The sequence below is a fragment of the Solanum tuberosum genome, unplaced genomic scaffold, assembly GCF_000226075.1.
Source record: "Solanum tuberosum cultivar DM 1-3 516 R44 unplaced genomic scaffold, SolTub_3.0 scf00273, whole genome shotgun sequence".
NCBI lineage: Eukaryota > Viridiplantae > Streptophyta > Magnoliopsida > Solanales > Solanaceae > Solanum > Solanum tuberosum.
Genome location: NW_006239195.1, coordinates 470,143 through 485,442, shown reverse-complemented (window position 1 = coordinate 485,442; position 15,300 = coordinate 470,143). Strand labels below are relative to the sequence as shown.

Here is a 15,300-nt window from a genome sequence, read left to right as displayed (position 1 = left end):
GAATTGTAATTATTGGACATGAAATAAGAAATTAAGAAAAATGAAAAGTTTTAACACATATTATTTTTAGTTTGAACACTAAAAATAAATAAATTTTATAAACCTTACAATAATAATTACATATTCAAAGTAAATGAAAAATACAAGTAGTATTTTAACAAAAATCATTTATAGTGAACTTTGGGTCCCTTAGGGTTTAGGCCACTGTCTTCTTCCCGGAAAATGGCAGCGATCCTAAAGCAGACAACTAAGATCGCCGGAAAACTGTTGAATCCTAAATTGCTATCAACAACAAGCGTCAATGTCACTCGCTCAATCTTTCCACGCGCCACCCTCAGCGGCGGTGCCGTTCGGTTTGCGTCGACATCAGGTTTGAGCTACCTCGAGAAGAAAACAGCTCCTCGACGATTGCCGGCCGTTTACAATTACCTTCTTCAAGCAGATGAACGAACTCATTCTACCGGAAATGAACCTATTCCGAAAATTACACTAAGTACTCTATAGCTCAAACTCAATTTTACATTATATTCCCATAATTCACTATTTGTTTGATACTTTTGGTTTATTGAGAGTTTAATTTGGTACCTTTTTGGAGCTAAATTGGGCTAGATTACTGCATTTGATTAAAACTAAAGCTAATAGATTAAGAAACTGCACGAAAAGTATTATAAGTTGCAATTATTCTCTGTAAAATAGTAACAACAACAACATATCTGGTGTAATCCCACAAGTGGAGTATGGTAGGGTAGGATGTACACAAACCTTAGGCCTACCTTTGTGGTGTAGAGAGATCGTTTCCGATAAGACCCCAGACTCTGAAAATGGCGAAGAAGTATATTTTGAAAAAATGCATTAATCAGTCTGATTTAGCTCCAAAATGTCTAGCACTATTTCCTCACTTTTGGTTTACTATTACAAGTCTAATTTGGTAATGAGCTAAGTTGGACTAGATTGCTGCAGTTTCTTAAAACTAAAAGTTTGATATTTGGAAACTGCACCGATAGTATTATAAGTTGCAATTATGTGCTGTAAAATGGTGAAAAAATATATTTTGAAATGTTAGCCAAAGTTTACTTAGTTTGAATCTTAGGAAGGAAAATAGTGCTTGAAATGTTGGAGCAATTCAATGCATTTGTTTAAAATTAATAAGTTAGATATTCGGATAACTACAAGTTGCAATTATTCTCAGATAATTGCTTAAAATTTATTTAGTTGAATCTCGAGAAACTAATTGTGTGAGTGGCCAAATATCTTGGTGATTGAGGGAGTACAGAAGTAAGTTTAGAGTAAATTTATAATCAGAGTTTTGTGACACCTTGTGTATTGGCGAGGAGATGAATCTATCTAAGCTACTTTTGCACCGTTGCTACAATGGTGCTCTGCATCACTTGCTTAATATTTTGAATCTGCTCTGTCTGAAGTTGAACATCTATATTCTTTATTTCTATTTGAGAGATTAAAATCGTCTTATTTACATGAAATCTGATAAGGCTCCGTGGATTTGAGAATCTAAGTTTATTACAATGCTTTTATCTTCAAATGAGTTATATATTATGCATTGGCTCTGTATTGCAGAGTTTCAGGAGCGGTTGGTGGGTGCTAATCTTTGATAAATGACAAGGTTATTAGGTAGATTCAGGGATATGACTATTCAGCATCCACTAGCCTAACACCTCTTTGATTAGATTGTTTTATGTTGACTGAAAGTTTAGGCTTCAGTTCATCATCATTTGGCTTGATTAAAAATCAGATTACAAAAGGATGGTGTTTTAGTGTGGGGGTGGTGGGAACTAGAAAGTACATGTGGAGCGACTTGTTTGACATTAATGTGTTCTCCCTATAATTTCCGAGTGTGCCACTTATACAATTGCTATCTAGTAGATTGTTGCAACCTTATGGCCTTTATTTGAGATGAACTGTCAAGCAGCATGTAGGATGTTAAGTGTTAGTGGTCCGGCTTTTTCTCACTGTTACCCTCACATACAGGTCATGTTTCTGTGAGCTTTGCGGGATATGTTGACACTAGAAGTCATACAGAAGACACTAATGCAGGTAGATTTCTTCTTGATTTACGATATTGGACAACATAGACAGCAAATATGTCTGAGAAAATTGGTTATTGTCTGTAGCAAGCACAAAGGCTAAGAAAAACACGCCTATCAAGAAGAAAGGGAAGAAAGGAACTCAGAAGCAAAATACCAGCACACGTAAGGAGTTATCTGAAAGAATATGTTCAGCAGTTACATTGGCTTTTAAATTTGTAATTATTAATGAAGTTGTTTTCCTTTTGCAGCAAGCAAAGCTCGTATGAGAAGTATTAACACAGGTCTGTTAAGTTCTTTGACATGACATTTTTTTGTTTGATGAGGTAGTTCTTCGACTTGACATGACATGTGAACAATATGTCCTCCGTAAATGCTATCCCTAAGACATTTGTATTTATCTGCAGCTGGCACAAAAATTATTATGAAGCTTGATGTCAAAAATGCTAATTGGTTGAGTGAAAGAGTCAGGGAGAGGATCATGCTCATGGTTAGTTCTTTTTTTAATCTTTAACATTATGCCCTTGAGGAAATGTCACTTGAAATTTGGTTGGTCGTGCTTTTTCTTCATCTTGCTTTCATTAGTTCCGGATTTCCATTCTTTCTCTTATTTCAAAGTGAGTTCATGGAAATAAAACTAGTTTCTTAGAATCTATGTGTTGAGAGCTATTTTTTTTTATTGAAGATGCATAGCTTCTTTTTGTACTTCTGCAGTACTTTCTTGGTACTAGGTTTAATAAAATATCATTATCTTATAAAAAAATTCTTAGAATATTAGCATTTTGATTCTGAGAAAAGGAAGTTCAAGTGGAATAAACTAGACCTTTGAATCGTTAAAAAAAACACTAAACTTTTGAAAACTTATTGTGTGTGTGTCGATTGTGTGCCATCTGGTTGAGTGACTATGACTACATTTTAACTCCTTAACGTAGTTTGCAGAAATATAGTTGTAGCTCCCTTTATTCCTTTTGTTATTTGCAAGCACTTGAGACTTGAGAGAATAGATATGACAGATTTGATGAGGTCAGAGCACATCTATGGAACATTAAGTGGCTACCCAGTCTTCCAGCACTGCGGAACTCTTTATGGTCCTCTAACGTTAGAATTAAAGGACATTGACTGAGGTCGAGTGACCTGGTTAGTTTGGTGACCTTGTCTATTCCTACAGCTTTAACTTAAGAATTATCTTCATGATTTAAAAATAGATAAATGATTGTCAGAATATTGTTAGTGTCCATCCTGAAATGAACTATCAGATCGTAGAATAGAGGGATTGGTCAGGTATCTTACTATAAACCACCCTCAAGTTATAACTTTGGTTCTAATGAAAGGGAAAAGATAAATAGACAACTGTCAGGAAATACTGTTAAATTGGATGGTTCTAGATGTATTTCGTGTGGGGAAGGGGGTGAGTGGTTGATCATGTTTTCTGATGCAAAATTTTCTCTAACTTTGAGAATTCAAGTCTTCAACTTTTCTGAGTTCACATGCTTCTGGCAACATTAAGATAAGTCAAGCTTGTTGTGTTCACATACAAGATCATATGGGGTTTTGACAGATGGCTAGGGATAGGATTTTGAGGAGGTGGCATTCTACATCCATTCTTGTCTTCTACGATTTAGGCTGGAATTTGGCTTAAACTTATATGTTTATGCCAAATTATGTTTTGCCTATGTGTTTCAAATAAATTATGGTATCAACAGTTGCTCTTTAGAATTACGTCTCAAAGTTATTGAAACAAGATTGAAATAAGAAGAGTAAAATTAAATAAACTGATTAAAATCTTTTTGGTGGGGCTGCTGAAGGTGAAAAGGGGCAAAGGGATGAACCATTTCCATCCTGCTAATCAAGTTTCTCTCCCGCCATATGAATTCCAAAATATCCTTTAGTAGAATTGGAAATCTTAGTATGAGACTTCTCCTTGGAAGGTGGCAGATGTGTTTTAAATTTGTTCACATGGAATGTTGACCCTTCTTGCTCATAATATTGATCATAATGCACATAATGTTTCACTCCTCTGTTGTTTCTGCAAAGTATTTACTAGTTATATTCATTTATATCCTTGACCTGGGCTTTAGTTTTTATCGATCCCTCTAAGATCTTGTGACAAGTTGTTTTGTAGTTTATGGTTTTGTAAGCGAGACTAAAGCTCATCTCTGATGTCTATGTTTGCTGGGTGGGAACTTGACTCTTCTCACCCCCTTAACATCCTCCCCTCCCCCCCTTCAAAACATAAAAAAAGGAAAAAAAAATTGATCATCTAAACTTTTTATGGAATTTCTTAGAATAATAGTTTCTCATGGTGCATTCTTCTGGCATTTCTCAAAAAAAAAAGCACATATTTTTTTTGAAAATGGTAACGATGTATTATATCACAAAAGTACATGGGTTGTACTCAAACCTTATATACAGATGCACTCTAGACACTCCTACTCTATTTCTATATTGAGTCTAGAACATCAACTATAGAGACAGTGTCATTTGAGTATAATTGATTACACCAAAAACATAACAACAAAATGCAGTTTAGTTTAACATCCTGCACACTATTTTCTATGCCTTCAAAACATCTGGAATTCCTTTCTTTCCAGATTGCCCACCATATTGAAGCAGGGATAATTCTCCATCTAGTTCTGTCTTTTGCAAGGGCACCTGCCTCCTCCCAGCTGTACAAGGCCTCAGTAACTCTCCTAGGCATAGTCCAGGATATGCCTTTAAGGCTCAAGAAAATCCTCCAAAGCTGCCGGGTGTATTTGCAGTGTAGAAATAGATGGTTTACAGTTTCTAAGGTTTCCCCACATAGGAAACACCTAGAGCATAAGGTTATCCCCCTTTTCATTACATTATCCTGAGTCAGGGCAGCTTCCTTAGCTAGCAGCCAAATAAAGCATGAGACTTTGTGTGGGATTCTACACTTCCATACTTGTTTCCAAGGCCAGATGGGACTCTGCTGGCTTGATTCATCCATCAGCCTGTAAGCTGAATGCACTTTGAACTCTCCTCTATTGTTGCCTTTCCACCAAAGCATATCCTCATATGCCTGAAGTCCAGTAAAATGTCCAACCAACTTGAGGAATTCTGCCAACCTCATCACTTCCCAGTCATTTGGTTCTCTCCTGAAGATGAAATTCCACCCTTGTGGTGTCCATAGTTCTGCAATAGTTCTTTGTTGGAACATTGCCAGATTGTAAATATCAGGGAAAAGAGTTTCCAGGTTACCTTTCTCATGCCATTCATCCTTCCAGAATTTGATTTTGTTCCCATTCCCCACTTTCATCTTGAATTTGGGTTTAACTTCCTCCCATAATGCTCTTATGGATCTCCATAAACTGATCCCATAAGGTGTGGTCACAATCTTAGTCATCCAACTATCTTCATTCTCATATTTGGCACCTATCACTCTTCTCCAAAGTGTTTGGTTTTCATTTGAGTATTTGCACAACCACTTCATTAAGAGTGCTTTGCCATGTAGCTCCATATTCTTTATTCCCAGACCACCATTCTTCTTTCCAGTTGTCACTGCATTCCATTTTACTAGATGAAAACCTCTATTCTCTTTGTTTCCTTGCCACAAGAACTTCCTTCTTATGCTGTCTAGTCTTTTAGTGATCCCTGGTGGGATGGGAAATAGAGACAGCATGTAAGTTGGGAGAGCATCTAGGACTGAGTTTATGAGGGTCAGTCTACCCCCTCTTGACAAGTACTGAGTTTTCCATCTGGCCAGCTTCTTCTCACACTTCTCTATCACACCATTCCAAATTTCTAAGGACTTGGATTTTGCTCCCAATGGCATACCCAAATATGTTGTAGGTAGAGTACCTACTTCACCCCCTAGAATTGAAGCTAACAATTCTATGTTGTTGACCTCATTGATAGTATACATAGAACTTTTAATCCAGTTAATGTGCAACCCGGATACCCCTTCAAACAGCACCAGGATCACCCTTAAGTATTTCAGTTGGTCTTCCTCAGCTCCACAAAAAATCAATGTATCATCTGCATACTGAAGATGTGTCACCTCCAAGCTTTCTGTATTTTCTCTAGCCACATCAAAACCTTTTATCCATCCTCTCATATTTGCTGTCTTGAGCATATTATTCAGCCCCTCCATAGTAATTAAGAACAAGAAAGGGGACAATGGATCACCCTGCCTGAGTCCTCTTTGAGTTTGAAAAAACCCTGCAGGGGACCCATTAATCAGAACAGAGAAGCTAACTGTAGAAATGCAAAAGCTAATCCAGTTCAACCATTTTTGTCCAAATCCCATCATCTCTAAAATCTTCAGAAGGTACTTCCAATTCACATGATCATATGCTTTTTCTATGTCCAGCTTGCATAGAATGCCAGGTTTCTTCTGCTTATTCCTGGAATCTACAGCTGTCTATCTATCACAGCTTTCAACCTTTCTGTGAGAACTTTGGAGAGTATTTTGTAAATGCTCCCTATGAGGCTAATTGGTCTGTAGTCCCTTAACTTGTTGGCTCCTTTTTTCTTTGGAATGAGTGCAATGAAGGTAGCGTTGAAACTCTTCTCGAAGACTTCTTGCTCATAAAAGTTTTGAAATGTGTCCATGATGTCTTTCTTCAGTACATCCCAACACTTGATGAAGAAACCCATTGTGTACCCATCTGGACCAGGAGCCTTATCGGCTGCACATAGCTTTAGGCAATTTAGAACTTCATTCTCCTCAAATCTGCCTTGCAGGGACAGTTTTTCCTCTTCAGTCAACATTGGACATTCAGCATTATTATAAGGTCTCCATTGATGTGTTTCTCTATACAGGTTCTTATAATATGCTATTATCTCCCCTTCAATTCTGCTTTTCTCTTGAGTAACCTCTCCTTGTATCATGAGTTGATCTATATTGTTATATCTCCTGTGAGCATTTGCCATTTTGTGGAAGAATTTGGTGTTCTTGTCTCCCTCCTTCAACCATAGTACTCTTGATTTCTGTCTCCATGAAACTTCCTCTTTCTTGACTAGCTCTTCATACTCAAGTAAGATTGCAGCCTTTTTTGTCGTTTCCTCCACAGTGAGAGTTCTATTTACCCTTTCTGTATCTAATTCTGCTAACTGCTCTAACAATCTCCTTCTTTGACTGCCCAGATTTCCACCCTCTTCTTGTTTCCATTCCTTTAGCTTAAGTTTCAGTGCTTTAAGTTTGCATGCCAAAACATAATCAGGTCTTCCTGTGTAACTCTTCCTGTGTAACTGAAGGAGCTCCACCACTCTCTAACTCTATCCACAAAACCTTCTGACTGCAGCCACCAATTTTCAAACTTGAAGTAGCTTTTATTTCTCTCCCAGCAACCAGTAATCAACGCTATTGGTATATGATCTGAGCCCAGCCTTTGAAGAGGAATCTGTTTCAAATTGTTGAAGGTATCATCCCATTCTTTAGAAATCATGATTCTATCAATTCTGGAGGCTGCCTCCTGTTGATCTCCCTTAAACCATGTGTATGCAGCATCTTCTAATTGCATGTCAACTAATTCCATGTCCTCTATGAAATCAGAAAACTCTCTCATTCCCTTAGTTCTTCTGTTGCAGTTCTTCTTCTCAGATATGTACCTAGATACATTGAAGTCCCCACACATTGCCCAGGGTCCCTCTATCAACCCCCTTACTGAGCTCAATTCTTCCCATACAAGTCTCCTTTCCTTGTAACAATTAGGAGCATACACTCCAGATATATGGCAGCTAAAATTCTGGGTTTGTGATTCAAATTTACAAGTAATGGTGTAAGAACCAATTTCCAAGACCTCCCCCATCCATGCCCTCGCATCCCACATCAATAAGATACCTCCTCTTGTTCCACTTGCTTTTAGACAGGCATGTCTAATCCACCTGCCTCCCCAAATCTGTTTTACCATCTCTGAAATATCCCCTTCAATTTTTGTTTCTTGGAGACACACTATATCTGCTCTCCATCCAGACAACAAACTATGTACAACCCTTCTCTTCTCCCTGTCGTTTAATCCCCTAACATTCCATGATATTAGCTTAAACTTCATCATGTATTGAAAATTGTGTTCCTCCCCTTATTCCTACTTCCAGAACTTTTAAATTTTACATCAAAGGCTACAAGACTTTTAAGTTCTTGTGCACCCTTGATCTTGAGTTTCTTAACTTCTGTATCCTGCTCCATTCTCCTGACTTGTCTGCAACTGTCTATTTGTAGTAGTAACTCTGTTGCCTCCTCTTCATGCCCTTGGAAATCGATCCCAAAGATTTTCCCCAGTTTTATCAAGTTCTGTTGTACCCATGTTGAATTCGCTTTGTCTACATCTTGAGCCCTTTGTTGTTGCTGCACCATAATTGGTACAGGTTCCTCCACCTCCCAATTAACTATTTCTGTGTTTGAGCTTTGTATTGCTAGCCCAGTCTCCCCTGACTTTGTAATTTCTCTATCCTCTCCCCTATCTGTGGAGTTAGGTTCTTCCTCTCCCGTTATCATCAAATCTCCCCTGATTTCTTCCTCCAGCAGCTCTGTCACGACTTTTGTGTTCATGTTCTGCTTTCCTTGGCCTGAATTGAACACGTGCAAGGCTGTTATGTCACCAGCCAATTTATGGGTTTCTGTGTAGCCGATCTTTGTCCCTTGTAAATCATTAAAGATGACATGTGCTGCAAAATCAGGGCCATTGGGCCATTTAGAATTGTTATTCTTCTTGGGCTTTCCTGATGGGCCCAGTTCAGCCCTCTCATTTAAAAAACTCACATGCCTCTCACGTGCTCCATTCCCCATTGTCTTTCTAGCTGTCGAAGTACAGCCCACGTGCTTCGATGTACTAAAATCCCTAAAAGGATGGGATTTTGGTACTATGTCACAGATATTTACGCCATCAGACCTCTGGATAAACCTATTCCCTGGGCAAAAGACCTCATCTTCCCCGGCGACTATGCCTCCACTTTCCGGCCTTATTTCGAATCTGGGTTTGCTTTCTGCCCAAATTGGAAAAAAATATGTGATTCCATCACAAGCAACAGAGACCTCTTTCGGAAGGTTTCTCCCGTTGTTTTTCACCAGAATCCTTGCCCATCCTTGCCCACTTCAGGTGGTTTTTTAGCTCAGTTTCTTCTTCTGTCTCAATCCAACCTCCACACAGATCCCCAATTTCTTGGAAGACCTTCCTAGACCACAAATGCAATGGAATCCCCACTACTCTAATCCAAGTTTCACGCACAGTTGACGGGCTAGGAGTGCACCCTGTTGTTGGACTCCACCAATCTAGATGAAATATGCTACTCTTCCACCTCCATTGGCCTTGGATGATCAATTCCGCCATGTATCTATTGGGGAATTCGAAAAGGAACATTTCGCTGTTCAATTCATATATGTTGACTCCAAAGACCTTTTTCCAGTTTGTTGAGGACCAGCTCCTGATATCCGCCAGAGTTGGTTTCTCCTTCTTTCCTGCAGTGCAATATCCTATAAGACATCTCTTGAGGAGATCTTCCTCCTTAATATTCACTGGCTTAGTAATCAGAATGCTTCCTTTCTTGGTGTTCATCTCGGCTCTTCTTAAATTACTGCTCCCCCATTTACTCTGTTGGACAGCCTCAGCATAAGAGTATTCTTCCTCCGTCACCCTTGAGAAAGAATGTTCCTTCTCTCTTTGATGACATTTAATGAATCTCTCAATCTTTAATGCAATATCCACCCACCCTGCATTTAATGCAAGTTCCGGTATGATTAAGCCCGACCTTCCACCACTATTTAAGGTTATCACGCTCATAAATTTCCCATATTCATTTTGCTTCTTAGTACAAAAAAGCTCTGCCTCTCTATCTGCTAGTTTCCATCTTCTCGTCTCCTTTTTATGCTCCTTTGAAGCCTCTCTCAGGCAGAAACATATCCATTCCATAGCTTTCTTGCTCATAACTGACCTCGTCATCTTCTTTCTACTTCTTTCAACCCATTCATACCATTCAGACTTGCTCGAGTTCCATCTAGTGATGTCAAATGACTTAAACCCAGCAATTATCACATATTGTTTAGGTGATTTTGTTGCAAGCTGAGTTTCGGGTCTGGGAAGCATTTTCCTTGAAAATATATATTTCTAGTCTTTTTTAAGTCTCCTTGGTGTGAGGAGGTGCAACTCAGCTGTTTTATTACTCTTTACCAAAATATCAAATAATTCCTACATATGAAAAAGAAATTCAATTTATCTTAATTTTAAGGCTATGTTGTCAAAAAAAAATTAGCGTAAAGAAGTGTTGCAGACCTAGAATAACTAGGTAAAGGTGTTATCTTTTAACAACATTAATTTTTTGATGAAGTGATTATGTGGTTTAACATGGATTAGAGCAGGTAGACTTTTTGTATTTGAGTCTCACCCATGCCTGTTAACTAATATTTTCATGTGCTTGGTCAACGCAAAGAATCAGGCTCGCGGGTGAGGGAGCAATGAGCATGTTGCAGATAAATTAAATATAAGTATTTCAGCTCTTCACTCTTCTGGCTGGTTGTACCTGCTGTAATACTAATTGAAACAGCCTTGGTCAGCCACTAGTCAAGACAACATATTAAGTTTTTCCTTTCTCATCCATAAGTATAATTCCACATGCTAGTACCAGAGAACTTAAAGCTTTATAAACGACTTGAACGAGCCATATGTAATCCGATTGGAGATGGATGTCACAGGCACTATCTCCTTTCTCAATTGATGTAACTATAAACATATCTGCTGGTTCTGATAATAGGATGTCAAATCCAAAATGCCCATAAAAAAAATAGGATGTCAAATCCAAAATCAATCCGTCCTCTTCTCAGCACTTTACAATATGAAAATGACTTTCTGATGGCCATGAACAGGAAAAGACTCGGATCAAAGATGGGGAGCTTGTGCTTACTTCAACTAAGACTAGAAAACAAGAGTTAAAATCTGCTCTCTATTGATATTCTTTCTTGGTTTCTTTTGTTTGTCCTTTACCATGCAATAATACTATCCCGCTCTTTTTTTCTAGGAATAATTTTGAAGATGTTTTGGCCAAAAAGCAGAAAGTGCTTGGGAAATTTCAGGTATTATTGTGTATATTTTCCTACAAAGGTAGTACTATATATACCCAAAAAGGAGGAGGAGATTTGCTATATAAAAAATCTCTAATTAGATTCTGTTCGGCTGGTGCTTTTATTCAATGTTGATCTAACTCCTAAAGGTAGAACAAGAACAATGAACCACATATCAGTACAGTTGGATACAGTGTTATTTTCAGATATCAACCGTTGAGTGTTTTTGTGTCGTCTTTAATTGCCTGTGATGCTTGTTGAGCAAAACAAAATAACCACTTCTGCTGGTGATGAAACAGGAAATAATTAATGCTGCTTCATATGCTCCGCTGCCACCTTCTGATGGGCTTGTAAAAAAGATTTCCAAGTTGTAAGATCTCTTCACCATTTTCTTCTCTTCAGTTCCCTTTTTGCCACTCTTTTGTATCCGGAATCTAGAAACAATTCTTACTATTTCAGGGCTGTTATGAGGAAGGAAAATAATTTTGCATGAGAAGCAAGTCTGTGATATAAAAAGAAAGCTCGACGGATGATGGGTTTGTGAAATCAAAGTTTACTGAAGAAACTTGGTTTGTAGTTTCTGCTGTTGATTATAATTCAAATACGTGGCTGAAAGGTTCCATGTGCTAGACAACAGTGCACATGTTTTTTGGTTCTTTTTATCCACAACTGACTCTATGAAAGTTTCAAAGACGTTGTCGTGTATTAGCCTCTAGCATTTTTCAGATCATATGGGTTGACAGATTACACAGTTCTTTTGAATAATCTTCACATACTATGTAGTTTTATTTTGTGTCTAGCGCGTCCAAATTATGTGCCCTAAACATGGACGCTAGTATGTCAACACGACGAAATTCTGAAAAGGTTAGACAAGATGAAGTTAAAGTTGCTGCAAAATAGTTCTTATTTCCTTCTTTCATTGAAGGTTTTAGAATTGATTGGCTGTCATTATCCACCATATTCATCATTTATTCTTTTATTAGAGTGATAAGTTGGAGTTAAAATGCTCTTTACTCCATTTTCAGGTCTCGAACCTGAGATCTCATTTTAAGGATGGAGACATATTCTGCAGCCCCGCCACAACCTTTAGTGGTGTTGATACTACTTCGCAAATTACAACAGTGGCTTGTTGGCAGTCACACAGAGTTAGCAAGAGTAAGTTAAATGCTCTTTGTTGATCAACCATATCATGAACACTGCCTATAGATGTTAAAAGTGTCTGTGTGAGAGTCATTTAAAAACTTAAGCTGTTAGATGAAATGGTCATAGAGTTTAACGTGACATCAGAATAGGCAGATGTATTGAGAGAATTCGTATCTACATTCTCTGTTTTGCTGACTTCTAGAAACCTATTCGCTTTTTCTTGTCCTGCATAATATTTTGACCTATTTTCAACCCGCCTCACTCTTTATTCGTGCAACTCTCACCTCAGACCTGTTCCGCCCTGCTTAAGTTTTTCTTTTATTTCCTATCCTCTAAGAAAAAAAAATGCAACCTTTCATGGCACATCAATTCAATCTTCTACTTTTCTTTTTGTTTCAAATGCTATCAAACAATATACAACTCAATGCCAACAAAATCACACCAGCATAAACCCAACTGGCAAACCAAATATTCAACTTTGTGATGACTAATGTACATAACCCAAAAATGCCCAAAAAAAGAAAAAGAAATCTAACAAACAAATACAAAAGAATTCCACTATGTTTTTTTTTTCAATCTGACCATGTCTTGGTGATAGAGTTGCTCGATATCTGTAGATAACAGGTACTTGAAGAATTAGTCGAGGTTTAGATAGTTCACCTAAATTCACTTCCGAATCACAAACTCTTCACCAGATTCTCTATCAAACCTTCTAATCCATTTCTTTTCCATCTTCCCACCGTAGACACTCTTTCCGGTGGCGACAGCCCCTACATGAGCAATATCTAATCCTTTTCCGACCGGTAAAAAAACCGACCGAACGATTTTTGATTTTTCATCAAGAACACTCCTCCATCTGAAATCTGAAACAGCTCTCGAACTCACATTTTTACATACCAAAACTGCTCCCCTGTTTCCTAATTTAACCACCTTTAAAATCGTCGAAAAATCATTTCTTTCACAATCCACAACCAGAAAATCGATCCCCGTTAATGACTCCAATGTTTCTTCCGCCTCATCGACGACTATTTCCGGTGACATTCCGGTGATTTTCTCCACAATTGATTTATACTCTGTTTTTGTATCGTCGTTTGGGACTATGCAAATATGCCTACCACCTGTTTGATGAATTGCGTTAGAGAGGCCAATGCTGGTTGATGTAGCCCCACCTCGAGACCATGTCTCTACGATCATTTGCGCGTTCCATCCTGCAGCCATGGCTGATATTAACTCTGCTTCTGTGGATTCTTGCAATAACCCGCACTGCAAAATGATTGAAAAATGAGCGATGTACAGATTCATAATAGCCATATAAAAATTATTGTCCTTATTTGAATTAAGACATGAATGACTCAAAACCTAAATGAAATCTCAAACGTGTAGATACATGTATAACATTTTTTAAGAACTCATTAACTCTAAATTCGAAACAAAAAAACGAAAAATGATAAGACTTACCGATTTAACAGTATCAAGATAAGCTTTAGATGCTTTTTCAGGAGACCAAACCAACTTCATCTCTCTCTGAATATCTTGTTTATGAATTTTGTTAATATCTTTACTCCAAAGTTTCAAATTATATGTTAGAACAATAAGTCTAAATAATTTATAGGAGAACAAAAAAGAAATTAAATTAATGAATTTCTAAAAGAAGTATGAAATGAAAAGGTCAGTTTTTAGAGAGTTGACATTAAATCCAACGTGGGAAGATTAGGTTTAAAATTTGTGGATTTGATTGGAATCTTTCCTTCTTTTTATATATGCCTCTAATTCTTCTTACTGTAAGATTTTATCCTAACTACGATAAGAGGTAACTCTACATATCAATTTTTTAGTAATTTAAGGTGGGATAATCTGTTACAACCCGTTAAATTGTATTTTGATAATATAAGCATAAGTGTTTTCTATTTCTATTAGTGAAATTACATGTGATATATTGTTATTGTTGTTGTTATTAAGGGATCGTTTGATTCATGTACTAGTTATGCAAAAATTGTCATTCGATGATTGCTTATAAATTAACATGCGGAGATTAATACTAGAGAATTATTATAAATTACTCACTTTAAAAAGATATTTTTATCTGTAAATAGTGGGATAAGGCATAAGTACCTCAGACTATGACCGAAATTTCAGAGATACACCTTAACTAAACTAAGGTCCTATTACCCCTAACTCATTTTTTTAAATACAATTTTATACATTTTTTGTCTTATGTGGCACACTCCGTGACTCCACACAATTGAGGCGCGAGGGAGATATCCGGAGGCCACGTAAGCCAAAAAGGTATACAAAATTACAAAAATTGGGTTCGGGGGTAATAAGACCTTAGTTTAGTTAATTTGTGTTTCTGAAATTTCGATCATAGTCTAGGGGATACTTGTACCTTTTCCCATAAATAGTTTAATCAATTTTTTCAGTATTCTATTTTGTATAAAATAATATATAAATATTTATATAAGACAATTTTAATGGCATAATACATATATTGGCCCCTAAACTTGGCTTCAAATTTTAACTTTGACCTCCAACTTTCATAATGCACAAATAGGCACTTTAACTATCCTACTTTTAAATAAATAAACACGCGATTTTCGGAGCCAAAAGCGTGAAATGCAAACGCTGCCACGTGTATTAGTGACCCACTCAATGGCTGCCAACTATTCAATGCATGTGGGCCCGTTTTCCTGTCTATTTGACACCTTTTTAATTTGCCATGCATTTATTTCAATCTCTTTTAATGGATATGGACCCTACCTCACTAATTCCATTCCCTTCTCTTTATTTTTGCCTCACAACTTCTTCCTTCACTTTCATTTTGTGGTAAATTAATATTTGAAAATGTCAATTATTCAATTTATAATTTATTTGTCTTATTTCTTTTTTTAATTTATGTGTATTCAAAGATTACATTTAAGATACTATAAATTATTAGACTTAATATTTAAAAAAATTTATTACAAATTTGAAAATTACGTAATATACACTATTAATTACAATAATTACTAATTTAAAATATTTTTTCAATCTAATAAGAGCCTACAAACACACTATACGTTATATTTAAAAGTACTATAAATCATAATTAAAATATATTTTTTT

General features: G+C 36.9%; 2 protein-coding genes across 2 annotated transcripts; one reads left to right on the top strand and one right to left on the bottom strand.

The window, feature by feature from the left end:
• Positions 1-163: 163 nt before the first annotated feature.
• LOC102605227 (uncharacterized) lies at positions 164-11,989 on the top strand. Its single transcript, XM_006358299.2, has 9 exons — positions 164-493; positions 1,987-2,052; positions 2,130-2,207; positions 2,294-2,326; positions 2,450-2,532; positions 10,861-10,922; positions 11,013-11,067; positions 11,355-11,425; positions 11,515-11,989. Exons 1-9 carry the CDS (start codon positions 223-225, stop codon positions 11,546-11,548), a joined length of 753 nt encoding a protein of 250 aa, XP_006358361.1. The 5' UTR covers positions 164-222; the 3' UTR covers positions 11,549-11,989.
• A 656-nt stretch (positions 11,990-12,645) lies between these two features.
• On the bottom strand, positions 12,646-13,948 carry LOC102604889 (uncharacterized). The gene is made up of 2 exons (XM_006358298.2): positions 13,657-13,948; positions 12,646-13,461 (listed from the first exon to the last, which is right to left on the bottom strand). The coding sequence occupies exons 1-2, from the start codon at positions 13,714-13,716 to the stop codon at positions 12,865-12,867; spliced, it is 657 nt and encodes a 218-aa protein (XP_006358360.1). The 5' UTR covers positions 13,717-13,948; the 3' UTR covers positions 12,646-12,864.
• Positions 13,949-15,300: the final 1,352 nt, after the last annotated feature.